At 46.3% G+C, this 14,643-nt stretch overlaps 2 protein-coding genes across 2 annotated transcripts in view; both read left to right on the top strand.

Moving 5' to 3' along the window:
- LOC126559524 (uncharacterized) overlaps positions 1-14,643 on the top strand; it is a 174,982-nt gene that overhangs the window by 116,749 nt on the left and 43,590 nt on the right. The gene's annotated exons all lie outside the window — the stretch shown is intronic.
- Positions 1-14,643, top strand: part of LOC126556913 (probable serine/threonine-protein kinase cdc7) — a 31,413-nt gene that overhangs the window by 14,961 nt on the left and 1,809 nt on the right. Inside the window, exons 4-5 of the mRNA XM_050212471.1 lie at positions 7,793-8,911; positions 14,369-14,626. Coding sequence (XP_050068428.1) covers positions 7,793-8,911; positions 14,369-14,626 — 1,377 coding nt within the window. The remainder of the gene's footprint in view (positions 1-7,792; positions 8,912-14,368; positions 14,627-14,643) is intronic.

Below are 14,643 nucleotides of genomic sequence, written 5' to 3'. Positions count from 1 at the left end.
ATCGTATGATTCTTGCTGCGAGAGCTTTCCAGGGTCCCAGAACAGTAAAAGCACGTTCCATCCAAGCGTGTCATTCAAGAACGAATGGAATCCAAACATTCTTACCGCTTTTTTTTTCTTTTCGTTTGTCGTTCTTTAACGAACTTCTTCGGTTCCAAATGGGAACACGCATCCCTGAACAGGTACATTGGCCAAGAATTTCCAACAGTTAGACGCATACATACAAACTAGCGGGTCCAATGATACCGTTTAAGCCATACTTCGGCCCAGGTCTGGTTCGAGCAAGACTCAGAACTGTCCGAACGGGGCATGCACGATCAACTGTAGTCGATTGCGTATGTGGCGTAGTGGTAGATAACTGGATCCTGTGCGTTTCAGCTGATCCAATTCGGTGTTGCGGATGTTCTGTAATTTGCTGCTTTACAAACAAACCGTCAATAGTAGTCCACTGGTTGGTGGTTCTAACGGGTTCGTCCAGCGAAAATCACGTGCTCTGGTGAACACGTGGGGAGCGATGGAGTGAAGTTCGCACAAAGGCTCTTCCAAAAGAAAAAGAATAACAAAACAATGACATATAAACTGAGAGAGAGAGAGAGAGAGAGAGAGAGAGAGAGAGAGAGAGCAAAATCTTCGGTTTGGCTAGTAGTATCGAATCGTTGGTCCAGTTCTAGATGAACGTCTTTGGTATATCTTGGTCTTCACTATCTCTTAGCTCTCTATTCTCACACACGCACTGGCACGACGATTGTGGACTGTGTTCTACGATGTAACCAACGCTGGGGGAACGTCCAGCAACTCTCACCGGGGACCGTCTGTGCTGTGCGGTTTGTCCAACCGTTACGAGAGTAGGTCAAACGGACAGGCTAGCCTAGCAGCATGTGCCTGTTCCAGGAAGCCTGTTCTTAAATAACGGATTCTCGCGTCATCGTTAACTCCCAGTGCTCGTCGGCGAGCATTGCTGCGTGTATGGAAAATACCACCTACCGGAGATGGTCGTGGTTGGTAGGCAGGGATAAAGTAATGGAAATGAAAAATAAAAATCTTCCTCCTTTCTTCAAACGATCGAGCTTTTCTTCCCTCGAGATGATATGCAGCGAGAAGATAATCACTTCCACGGCAATGGCTGGTGGACGTTGCGAAAGATGCGTAGGCGCGTGTGCACGACGATGGGACAAATATAAAAAAAAAACAGTCCATTTGAAGGGTTGGGTCATATAGGCAGACTGGCTGGATGTCTGTAGGATGTCGTTGAGGATTATCGTGCGACACACGACTGCTAAACAATACATCGTTTGTAGCTGAAAGTGAAGATGGAAGGTGAGGCTTTCTATGCTAAGTTTCTTTTATTTATTCAGCTATTTGGGGAAAGCGAATAAGCATGATAAAAGTGTGGATTCTTTCATATCGATCTGTGTTTTTGTGGAGGTTTATGAGCCACATTTATCTCAATTTTACGTAACTCTTCCACAATTTAAGGCACACGTAAATGAAGCAAAAAATGGAGCTTTCAGGATGTACTCGATTCTCGATTACGATTGTTTTTTTTCCTCCCTATAAAGCTCACAGATTGGTTTCTGGAACGGATATCGGAACACGCAAGCGTGCGGTAGCGCATGCCCTAAACGAAGCCAAGATACGCAACCTAGTTTTTTTTGGAGAGGCGCGTAGATTACGCCCCAAAAGCCACTTATTGCTGGATTGCAAGATTGCTTCCGGTGGTAAAACGATAATAACAATTAAGGTTTGTTAATTCGTGGTATGAGATGTAACAAAATAAATTACCTGCAGAAGAGTTAGTTTCTTCTTAGAGGTTCGATCATCTAGATTAAGTACGTCTGTCCATTCACACACAAAAGGGTCTGGCTTGAAAGGCGACCTCCAACGATAGCGCACTTCATGTACAGGAACACGCTAGCTGTTCTTGGAAATCAGTGGCGAAGGTTACACAAAAAAAAACGAACAATCGTTTCTTCAAAAACAACTGACTCCCGGGAGCCGATCGCATGCTAAGTGACGATTCAGGTACTGAGCAACTGCCGGTATGCAGTCGTTTCACTTATCGGCATTAAACAATCAACTGAGTCTTGACATCTGTGAGTCGCTGGTTCTATACAGCTTCTTCGAAGTTCTATTTATGTTGACGCTTATCGTCCCCGATAATGAACCTGTACATGCCTCCCATCGATAGCGGAAACGGGTTGTGGAGGACACGTCGCTTGCGCCTACACCACCCCTACATGCTGGAGCCCCAGCCCCAGCATTAAAAGCCTCACCGATGGTAGTAGATTGCGAGACTGAACGATAGTTCCGGCTGCGATGTTTTGGCTTTCTAATGATATCGTTTATCTTTTTACACCGGCACATATGCTGCTCTGGCGGGTGAAAACATTTCGTCCAGAGCTGTGCGAAAAAGTTTGGAGCAAATTGAATTGTGCATTAATCAAACACAAATGTTGGGTGGAAAGGAAATCGTCGAAAACCATAATAAACACTACGTTTTCCGTTGATTGATGGTGCGAATATTTATCTTTATGCAACTAGCCAGACGAGCGAGGGTCGGTGATTCTTCTTCTAATCATTATCATTGATCGTGATCGACCATACTTGCCGTTCCAATTCCGATTTCAATTCCTTCGAATAACAACAATTTCAATCACTATTTGATTTGCTTCTTAAAATCATATATTTGAGCTTCTTCAAACACAACTTTTTGTCGCTGTAAAAATACTGAATTTTGTGAGTGAAGAAACACTTTTTGCCCAACACTTGTTGACTTCGATGGGTAGAAAGTTTGTCTTACGAACACTACACCGCAGCCAACCACTATATCTGACCACAATCTACGGTGGAAGGGTTTAGCTTTGAGTTGGCAGCACGAATTTCCCCTTGTCTGTACGATTGTTATCGTTTCACTGAATGTTAAATAATTTTGAGTGAGAAAATACACTTTTGCAGGGAAAGTTTCTACTAGCCTTCTTCTTGGTTTTTTACTAAAGATTCTTTTTTGTACAATTCTTTAAAGCTACATAAATGTCAGCTAAAGCTGACACACGTTTATTTGTGTCGCCTAAGGTAGGACCTTGAAAATGTGCCAAAATTTGGCGGCTGTCCAGTTTGTACCAAGACGGGTGGTTATGTTTATTTTACAAAAGCAAGCAACCGCTGTTCAAGGTGTGCAAACATAGGATTTTCAAAAAGTTTTTTAAATTCTTTCCCCCAAAAGTTAAAAACTCTCACACCAAACGTTGGCAGCTAGGCAGCCTTGGATGCGGGATGAGTCTATTTTATTTTGGGAGTAGACAGCTAACTTGCTCGCTTTCCGTGTGAAAATGTTGCCCAAGGGCGCGTCGTAATGTGTAACCCTTTTTGTGCCTTTTGTACAGCTACAAAAGGTGTTGGAATGTTGAGCGAAATTCGTGCTTTTCTCGACATAGATAAGAGCAAAAATGTTTGGGTGTGATTTTAAGTAGAGAACACTAGTAAACGCGCAGCACACTAACGTTGACATGTAAACGTCAAAATAGCGCAACGAGTGCAGTCTGTTGATGTAAGATCGCGCATCCCCCCGTTAAGCCGGTTAGACTGTGGGAGGCACACAAGACAGTCCGCAATGTTCTCCCGATTCCGACGAGACCGAAACGTGCTCGGTCTAGAACGAGACAAAAAATAAGCCAATCGGTTTCTTCGGCCACTTTCCGACCGACTTCCGATGCCTCTCCCTCCCTGTCCCAGTTCTCACAGTGAAGCTTTTGGAATGGAGAAAGCTCACCGTTGCGTTCATTCTTCGGCGGATTGTAGTACACACACGCGATCGCGTCTTGTTTTCGTTCTCGCCAAGATCGCACTCGATCGCACTGCCTTCTCTCACTCTCTCATTGACGCGCGGGACCGATGTTAATGTTGCGTGAGAACTCTGCCGACTCTCGCGGTCAAGCGCAAGACTCCGTGCGCGAGACCCGCTTACGCACCGGACCGGTTAAGAACCGTTAGCTTTTACGATTAACCTACTTTCGCGTGTTCTGTTTTGTTCTCTTCATTCTTCATTCTTGTGTTGCGGCGTGACGGGTAGAAGAGGCATTTTTTTTTGTTTCGTTCGCTGTCTTCGTTCGTTCCTTCAGTTATTAACGGTGCTATCTTCGGCGTTCTACCTACCAACGGCCCTCCTCGCTGCTTCACACGGCGCTGCTGTAACTGTTGCTCCCTTTTAGGGAAAACCTTGACTTTGCTTCGGTGTGCCAAGTGCGTCAAGTCGGGTGACTGTATGGCTGGCATTCGCCCGGTAACGCTAGGCCAGGTAACGGAGTTCTCGTTTGACGGAAGAAGGGCACGAAAGCTTGTCGAACGCGTTTAGAGTCGCGTGTAATGGAGGAATCGACTGAAGAAAGCTTAGAACATACACGTACGACCGTGAGGCCAAGCCTACCCATCTGTATGTATGTGTGAGTGTGTTGTTTCCCAATTTGTTCGCACATCTCCTCAGCTGATCGCATCTTCGTTGGATAGCAGTAGGGAAGTTTCTTCATCATTCCAAGCACAGACGAATTACTCTTCGTTGACCCATATTGCGGAAAACGGTACAGCAAATGCTCTTCTGCTCTTTTCGAAAATGGGGGATCTTAGGAGACGAAAGAATAAAGATCAAGAGAAATTTGTAGCTAATGAAAACTTCTTTGTTTTAGCAGCCAACAATAAGGTGCTATAAATCATATTTAAAAAGAGACACAAACCTCCCTTATGCCTACGAAAAACCAATGGCTTTGTTTGTCACTCTGTTTGTTTCCGACGATTCCGCACCGATGTGACATTTATGATTATGCACGTCGCGAACATCAAAGCTAAGCAAATCAAATTGTAATGAATGGATGGGCGACGGGTGGTAAGGTGTATGGGTTTCTTTGTCCCCGCGTGGCACTTTCTCCACGCCGGTACCAAACCGTCATGTGGACAGCGGACATCGGTATCGATTGATTAGAAAGTGTTAAAGACGTAGTTTCACTTTCCGCCACCTTAGCCACAGCAAAACGGCCAGGTGACAGCACACTTTGGTGATCGATACGTCGCAAAGATTCCTTTATGTGGGCAGTCAGAGCTGCCTAGAAGTGTCTGCTGCTATATATTGCCTGTACTGACTGTGTCTGTACAACTTTCCCAAATGCTTAAAGTGCTTTATCTGTTTTAAAGGTTTGGCTTTCTTTAGTTTTTCTGCCCCCTTTAGTTGTTTCCATCTTGCCAAGTTTTTGTTTCATGCTTTCTTGGATCTCTAATGAGCTTTTCCTTCGTAGCTCCGAAAGCGTTTGGATGGGTGAAAAATTAAGCTACTCTGCTAGCCCCAGAATCGTTAATCATGTTTTTATGCTCAGTCTTCTCTCCATCACTCCATCATCCGCTCCAAACGGTACGTTCTTATTTTCAAATCATATCCGTTGCGCTTACTAACCGATGTGAAATGCACAGCTCGAAAATACAGAGGCACACACACACACACAAATACACAAAGTGGACACCACTTTCACTCGCCCCGAAAGATGGCGAGGTCTCTAAGGCACAGCCATTTGAACCATTTGCTCTGATTGGCGGTTTTGTGAGGTGATGCTGGTCAGCGAGCTAAACAGCAGAGTCTAACTGGCTTTGGATTGAGGCTTTCGGTTTGATTCTACGATGCGTAGCACCTCATACACCGACTGATTCGGTGGACGGACTCCTCCTCATTATCTGGCGAGAGCCCACATGGTATGCTTGTTTCTTGGGGTTGATTTTTGCGCGCGTCGTTGATCACCAAAATTTCTAGTATCTCTCCAACTTTGGTGCGTTGATAAATTTTCATGAGGTTTCCGTTTCGATTGGAAGATTTTGGAAGCTAATGTTAGCCGGTCCGCTGATTGCGAGTTGTGTCGATTGCCCCCGCCGTGACCGAGCGCGGGTGTGTGCGTTTGTGACCGTTTCGAACATACAGAGAGCAGAAATACAGCTCGTATACGCCTAATAACAAGTGCAATATGTCAAAAAGATCCACTTGGGTCCACTTGGGGCCGTTGCGGTCCTATGTGCCGATACACCTTACGGAGACTGCCCATTTGGGTGATGTATCGGTGTGATAAAGCTTGTGCGAACGCAGGAAACCCGGCTCGTTGGGTAATGGCTTAGTGCCGAATGTGTTGTTCACGCTTATTAAGCGTAACAAAACAAACGCCTGCTGTTCATTGCAAAGTGTGTCAGATTTTTAAAGTTTCTTAACGATACAGCCTAATAACATCTGCTCGCAGTTCTCAGCATCTGCAAAGGCAAGGCTTTATGTATTAGGAGGCCACACTAATGATTTACTGTGAGCAAACGTAGAATGGAACATGTGCACCGATAAAGTTGGGTTAAATTTTGGATGTGAGGTCCACCATAAATTAGGTCAAATGAATTTCGGGAGAAGTAAACCACATAAAGAAAGCCTAACGATAGGATGAGCTTTTCTCCCGTCTTACTGTACTGGATAAAGCCTGTAAGCAAATCAACCCACGGTAGGTTTTTTTTTCAGCTGGTGAATTCCCCCATAAGACGAGATCACGACCTCTCGCTCTCCGGAAGACTCAGGTCCGTAGACTGGGTATTGAGTGAGACGGGGTACAAGGGCGATCCGTAAAATGAACAACCGGACCCTGTAATCGACCCATTTCTCGACGAGATTGTTGCCTCGTTTTGAAAACGCACCATTTCTATTCGCCGCAGCTTCGGATTTGGGATGCTCTTGTGTGATCCAAGATGATGGGCTGCCTCAAATATTCTCAACAAAGCTTATTCTTTTGCGGTCTGCACATGACCCAATTTCTCGCCACATACAAACCTCGACCCAAGCACACAAACACCGATAGACTAGTATTGTTGGGGGTCCCATGGGATGCTAAGGGCATGGAGCTAGGGATTTTTGTGTGTTTTGTTTCTATGTAAAGTCAAAGCGAGCGCTTAGGTTCTCTTTTCGAGTCCCAGCATCCCAGAAGCCGAAATGAAAGGGATGGAGCTTTTTTATTGTCTTGGTTTCCCGTGTCGTTTTTGTGAGATTGATGAGAACAACCTATCCAGTGGAATACGAACAACGTTAAAAAGAAAGGGAAGAAATGGGAAAGATCATATAGAACAACCGACATTCCGGACTGGCAGCGCTGTTAAGTAGGTCGAAAAGGCTAGTTTTCTGAGTAAGAGCATAAGGTAAGGTCTACCGACCAGTACCGACGATCATGCTGCAAGTGGCAGCAATGGTTTTTGGCTAGCATGCCCAACCACCAGTAATGCCGTTAGACCCAGAGATCGAGAACAAGAAGAGCTCACGGTGAAGCCACATCCTCTCGAAACGCTGGCTAAGAAATCCGGCTCCATCATAACCACGCTGGAAGAACTGGGAGTGTAAATTCTTGCCTAGTTCTCATTTCTCTTCTCGTGTGCTTCGTCTGCTTGGTTGGGTCCGTTGCTTTCGCCACGGGGCCGGAACAACTCGGGAACTGGGTCACTGGTGGTAATCTTCTGCCGTGCACCGTTGTACCGTGTTCCGTTGCTTGACCGACTGTGCTCATGCGGTCGAGCGATTCGGCATTAGCTGCGGGTGTGGTGTATAAACGGCGTTGCTAAGAAAGAATGGGATCATCGTGGTAAGGAGGATGAGGACGGTTAGTTTGGCTATTTCATGGGTTGCTTCCTGTAGGGCAGATGGAAGTGGTGTTAAAGGTCAATGAGATATGATTCGAAGATAGGCAAACAAACCATGTACTAATTTGTGCAATATGTCTTTATCGTTATTCTTTTTCCGCAGGCAATCAAAATGTCCGAAGAACCGAAGCGTCGCGAGTGGCCATTCTTCAACCTGATGGACGTATACTTCAGCGATCAGGTGAACGATCCGACGCTACGTCTCTTCTCGTCGACCAAGCGGTTCGACTCGGATACTCTAGACGACGCACAGTTCGATGACGAGATCATGAACTCGACGGCAGCGGCCGCCATTGCCGCAGCTGCAGCAGCATCGGCCGCCGCCGCCAACGCCGCTAGTCAACACAAGATCAAGAACGAGCTGATCGCGAGCCACGGTCATAGTGGTGGGAGCATGCTTGACATATCCGACATAATCGGTGACGAGCACGGCGAATCGAAGTTCGATCAGTTCAAGCGAGAGATCGTGCTGAGCCAAATCCAGGAGATCACACGCGCAGGCAGTGGCGGTGGTGGTGGAGGTGGTGGTGGAGGCCGTAAGGAGAAGAATAACAATAATAAGGATCACCACAACAATAATAACAACAACAATAATAACAACAACAATACCAACAACAGCTCGAACAACAACAGCAACAACAACAATAATAATAATAGTGGCAACAGTAACAACAACAACAGCAATGCCAGCAACAATAACAGCAGCAACAGTAGCAACCACTCCACTACCAACAGCGGAAGCAATGCCAACGGAACCGGTCTCAACGGCACCGGAGCAGGCAGCAATGCGACGCTCGAGAACAAGCACAAGCTGATGGAGTCGCTAAATCTGAGCCCGGGCGGAAGTCATCTGACGACGAGCGGTGTCAGTTCGCTCAGTACGACCAGCAGTAGCAGCTCGGCACGGGATGAGGCGAGCAGTCTGAACAGCAGCCCAACCAGCCACATAAGCAACGGACCATCGAACGGACCGTGCGGTCAGGAGATGCGCAAAATGTCCAACGGGCCGACGGCTGACTTTAGTGCGCTGCTAGCGGCAGCCAACAGCCACACGAACGGTACGCTGCACAGCAACAGTAGCGCCCTCAGCAGCACCGATCGTGACACGGACTACGATGACTATGCTGAGCGCAGCAGTCTATACGACGGCGGTAACAATCATCTGAAGAGCCTGAACCAGAAGCTGCTCCATCAGATGAATGAGCATCACAACATCGATCAGGTAAGAAACTGTGACTCGCCATTGACTTGACTATGGGCATAAAATTCACGCACTCTTTCGGGTGACCTTTGGAGAACTCTCCTCCGATGCACGACAATCAGATTTGCGGACGCAATATTTGCTGATGCCGTACCGCGACACGACACGTGTGCACACACGCTCACATCAACACCGATCGGTTGATTATGAATGTTACTGTACGCTTGCATAAGCACGAAGGAAAGGAGAAGGATTTTTGGCAAACGACTTTCAAAAAAACCTTTGCCCGGCCATAGAACGCACAACAGATCGCTGCATGGGGTCTTTGGGGATGGGGTTGGGTCACACTCCATAGCCGTTGAAACGATCCGTGGTGACTACTACAATCAACATCTCTATTGCTCAAAAAGTTTTGGCAGACGGTGGGGTAATGATACATCCAACGATATTCTGTTGCCTCGACTACCATTGCGATGCTTCGTCCGGTAAAACCTTGAGAATTCCAAAAGCGTGCAGAATATCTGCTACAGGTTTAGGTGTGAGTATGCGTGTGTGTGTGTGTGTGCAACCTTACGTATTGGTTTAGATGGGATTGATAGTGTTTGAACTTTTTCAGCGCGACGGTACCAGTCCTGTCCTGGGCGTCGAACTACTTGTGATTTTTGAGGGGTAAATCCTACCCGCAAATCGCACCTCTTATGTCATTCGGGTTTCTGCGCATATGCTGACGTACCAAGCTTGACATGTACAATCGATTTCGGGAGGGGTCCCTCGATTCACGAACTAATGATTGTCTACGGTGGTCTATTGTTCCGTACGAATAGGATAGCAGGTGAAACAGTGAAGGAGTTGGCACAATAGCAGCTAGTGTTTTGTGATGTGGCGTGGTTCAAACTGGGATTCTCTAGGAGGACCCAATGAAACTACATTTGGCAACATTTGGCATGAAATACAATAATTCGATTTAAGAAAAGGATTTTATATCAAAACACCAAAAGGTGGTGGATATAAAGGCGTCTATTAATAGTTGTATGTTGAAAGTGAAAAGAAAATCAAATTTACTTGTCTCCAAAGCTACAGAAGACATTTGCATAACGACAAAACGACAAACAAATAGTGTTCCGATGCATCGTACGATTCGGCATGGCCCTTTGGCAGTTGGTAGAGAAGCGAAGGAAGGAAACCGCTTATTAATAGCTTCGAAGAAAGAAAACAGAAACCGTTTTTAGCGCTTAGGCCTCGCCCCTATACCTAACCAATATCCGACTGCGGCGTAAGGCCGGCCCGTTCTGAGCCAGGGCGATAGCGCTTTCGCTTTCACCTGCCGTACGTGACACACTTCTTAAGTGGTTGCTCAAGCAAAAGTCGTCAAACAATTTCCAGCACCCACTGTCTCTGTCGCTTACCTTCCACCCTCGGTTCTCCCTCCACCATAGAGGCCGAATATTATGTGCTGCAGGTGACAAATGCTTCGGAATCGCGGAAAGCGGTTAAACGGACACCATCTTGAAAAACTATCGCACCCAAAAAGCAACAAAACGTATAGCTTTCTTTCGCACACATCTTCGAGAAAAGAATAGCAACACCATCTTCCCAAAACAGTATTTTGCGGTGGGAGAGAAAAGCTAACCACACGACTGGGCCTCAGATGCCTCTTGCGCACCGAACCATTCGGAAGGTTCAAAGTCCGAGCGCTTGTTTGTTGATAATGCAGCAGAATAAATGGAAGCAGTCGAACATGGTTAGCCATCGGATCGGATGAGAGGTTAGGATGGATGGGAACGAGCAGTTGAAACGCGAAGAGAACGTTATGCAACCACTAAACGCATACGTCCTTCTAATGCGAGATTTGATTTGGACTTACCCCCACGGTAACTGGCAAAACAAACACCAACACAGGCAGCCTGCCTGGCTGGTGGTTCGAAAATACAATGCAGGAACGATACAACAACAGAAAAGCACCCTCCAAAAAAACACTCTGTTAGGCGCTCCACTCGCGGCACTGTACCACAAGAAAACGTGGAGTAACCAGCACAGCTAACACATCCGTCTCCATCCTTTCCGTTGCACGCGCCGACTATTGACGTCGGTGTGTGAGTGCACAAATGATCTTTATTTTGATCTAACACTCACCGAAAAAGTCACCCCACCTCACCGTAACCGGTACTACTGGAAATCGATCGGTGACCCATAAGGGGTGTGTATAACACTATCTGCCGAAAGGGGGTTCGGGGTTTATTTTTCGGCAACTTTCACTTTTTTGCTCTTCTTCTATCCCGCCCCTATTGGTTGGGTTTGGGTGGGTGATGGGGCGCACAAGTGCACGGCGGGAAGCGTCGACAGCGCTAGGCGATCGTACGTGGCGAAGATCGCAACTAAACTATTGTTTATATAATTAGAAGTCTAGCAAGGGGTTTTTCGAAAACCGTCGGTTAGAGCAGGTTTTATGAAGCGGTGAGATCGCTTTTCATCCTCCCTTTGTATCCTAGAGCGAAAGAAGGATTTGCTTCGAAAACACATTATTTAAGACGAATTTTTGCATTTTAAATTAGAACTGATTTCACTTTCGGCGAGGGCGGCGACGGCGGTGGCATCCTCCGCAATGAACTGGTTTGTGTGTTCTGCGTGTATTTTAATGCACGCAGTTGGCCCAAGATCCCAGCGCCCGCATGCCTCGCAACACACGGCGGCGAAGCGCTAAGGGTTTCGAATTAATGCGGCCATTGAACCTACGAAAATGAATCCAAATATATTGCGGTGGAAGCTTTACGGTTACGACACTTTCCCGTCCATTTCGTCGCACCCTGGGCCTTGCTGGGCCGGAATGGGAGGAATGTTACTAAAACAAGGAAAAGAAGCAGCTTCAAGCGTTGCTACAGCGGAGGGTTTGAGAGGGTGAATAAAGAAGTGCACTACCAGCCAGCACTCGATCCGATTGCAGATTGTTTCGGGTGCGTTTGCGCTACCTAGCGGTGGCTAGGGTAGTTATGTTTTTGTTTTTGCTTCTATCCGAAATTTTTTCGATGACGTGATCCATGCAGCTCAGCTTCCAAGGGTGAAGAAGAGGAGTAGTAAGAGCGAGAGCGGGGGTTTTTTATGATTTGTTTTTATTTTTTTTGCGTATGCGTGTGTGTGTGTGTGTTTGCTGATGCTTCAGTCATGAGTGTTGGGGCGCCTCCACTGGAGGTCGCTACAAAAGCCGTAACGCACGTTTCGAACAACGGGCGTCCGTTGGCGTGATTCCGTCTCGAGCGAACGAACGTGAAGTCATCTCATCCGTCACGGTGTCGACGAACTTTGGTATCGACACATTCCGGTCAGAAAAATTCGGTACATACCAGGGCCTGGGCCACCTGTCCGGGTCCGCTAGTAACTTGGTTGGAACGACTTAACGGTGGCTCCAACGTAAAATATCTTCGGAAGGCATCACAAACTGTGAGATGATTGCGAAAAAAACTATGGGTACCGTTTTGTCTAGTGTATGTTTATGTATTTGTATTTGTGTGTGTGTCATTTTTGGAACCTTAGTTCGGTGCTCCATGCATTCGAATATGTTCGTGTGGATACTGCGTAGCAGCTTTAAGCTGTTGGATGATCAACTCGCTCTCGCACAGCAATCTCACTTTCAGTAGATAGTGTACATTTTCACACCTTTGTCAGAGAAGTACCATTGATATAGGGTAATAAAAAAGCTCCTAAAATAACAGCATCCTAGCGCATCCCACACGGGAAGTGTTTGTGGAAATTTGGAGGATCGTACCAGCCCGGAGGCGATTCCTATTCGTGCTGAGTTTATTTCTTTTTCCGGTTCTATTTCGTCGCAATTTAGCCGCCTTGCGAGTTGACAACTTTCACTTTCGACCTGAAAACGCGTACACCCGATTCCGGGACACACAGCACGTTTTGGTTTTGGTGGTGGATCGACGGCCGAGACGGGGCGTGCGTCTTTCGAACGGAATGCAAACATGGTCGGATGTAAGAAATGGATGCCTTACAGTGGTCGTTGTTTTCTTCCCTTTTGAATTTCATTGACTAATGTGTAGATATTGATTTTGACCTGGTGCATGCTCGGTCAGCCATCGGACGAAGGTGCCTTCGTCCGTCCTGTCTGAGCTGGACCTGTCTGGTCCAGCTCGAGAAACAGTTGAGCGAAGAGGAAACGTACGCAATACGAACCGACCGTTTTGATGGTGTAGTGATGATTTTATAGAATCCATTATTGAGGCCCTACCCGTGATCGCTTAACGAGATGTTGCTGCAAATCCATCACGCAATAACCGTGGTTGGTTACGAAAGGATCTCGTTTGAGATTTAATGTTTGTTGAAGAAGTTACGCTTTTTTTCCAGGTGACGATTGTATTGTAAATTATTATTCTAATATATTGCAATTTACTATTCTGAAGGTTCATACATTGAAATATAAAAAAAACCCATCTTTTTGAAGTTGTTATGCTATTACGTTCATGCGTGTTTGTGTATTTATGCACGCGTAATATTCATCGAGCGATCGCACACATCTCGCGCGGTTCGCCACAAACGATCTGATGAAATCAAGAAGCAAACACCGAACGACGCTCTTATGTATTGTGCAACAAATAAATAAATTAAGATTTTTGGACTTTTGCCTTCTTTTCGGGAGCTCCCCCCCCCCTCCCCTCTCCCGGCAAACCAAAGAAGTAGAAGAAGTAGACAGTGAATTCGAGAAAGAGAAGGAAAGACGACCGAAAGCGGAGTGGCACATTCGCGGGGCTTTCATCTCATCATCGCTCCACGCAAGTCCACGCGAGGTCATTTGCAGTAGGGAGGATTTTCGGGGTTTTGTAACCGGTTGTGTATGTGTTGTTGTTGTGCCATTTCGAGTAGAGCATTGCTGGTACCCTCTTTCCCTGTGCCATTTTCATTCAGACACCCCACGTACAAGCCAACAGGCCAACGAATTGTTTTGGTGCGCGTAGACAAATGCAGGCCCCCTTTTGGCGTTTACTATTTTTCGTCGCTTGTCGTTACCGGTGGTTTCCACCGAGTACCACCGAGTAAGATTCATCCGAGAGGAGTTAATTTTGGCAGAACAAGTTTCGACGTTTAAGTTGAGCGGCTATTTTTTGTACACCGAAAATAAATGGATACGTTTATTTTGGGCAATTTGAAGTTCTGTTTTACATGTCGTTCGCGTTTCTCGATACTGGAGAGATTGGATTGTGTGTGCAATGGCAGGAAGGAATCGAAAAGATGTTCTTGGATTGAAAGTTGCATTTTCTTAATGTATTTAAATCATCTTTAAATAGAATACAGTGTAAAGTCTAACCTAAAGAAATAAAAAATGGTGGACCAAAGATATTCGAGTTCGATGTGCCAAAGAAAATCAGTTAAAAGAAGCAGCCTTTAACAGTTGCCCAAATATCTTTTTCTACTATACTCTCCTACACTACGATCCATAGGATGAATATGTAAATAATTTCATGTTTCTCTCTATTTCAGTACCTCTTATCATGGCGCGGATTCCACGGCAATATGTGCAAAGGGTTCCACAGTCTACAGCGGGACGGACAGATGGTGGACGTGACGATTGCGGCCGGTGGCAAGATTTTCAAAGCACACAAGCTCGTCCTGTCCGTGTGCAGTCCGTACTTCCAGAAAATCTTCCTCGAACACCCATCGCAGCATCCGATACTGTTCATGACCGATGTCAACAGTCACCATATGGCGGGACTGCTCGACTTCATGTACAGCGGACAGGTACGTTACTACCGATC

This window comes from Anopheles maculipalpis, chromosome 2RL (genome assembly GCF_943734695.1).
Source record: "Anopheles maculipalpis chromosome 2RL, idAnoMacuDA_375_x, whole genome shotgun sequence".
Classification (NCBI taxonomy): domain Eukaryota; kingdom Metazoa; phylum Arthropoda; class Insecta; order Diptera; family Culicidae; genus Anopheles; species Anopheles maculipalpis.
Note: the sequence above shows the minus strand (reverse complement) of the source record. Positions and strands in the feature narration are given on the sequence as shown.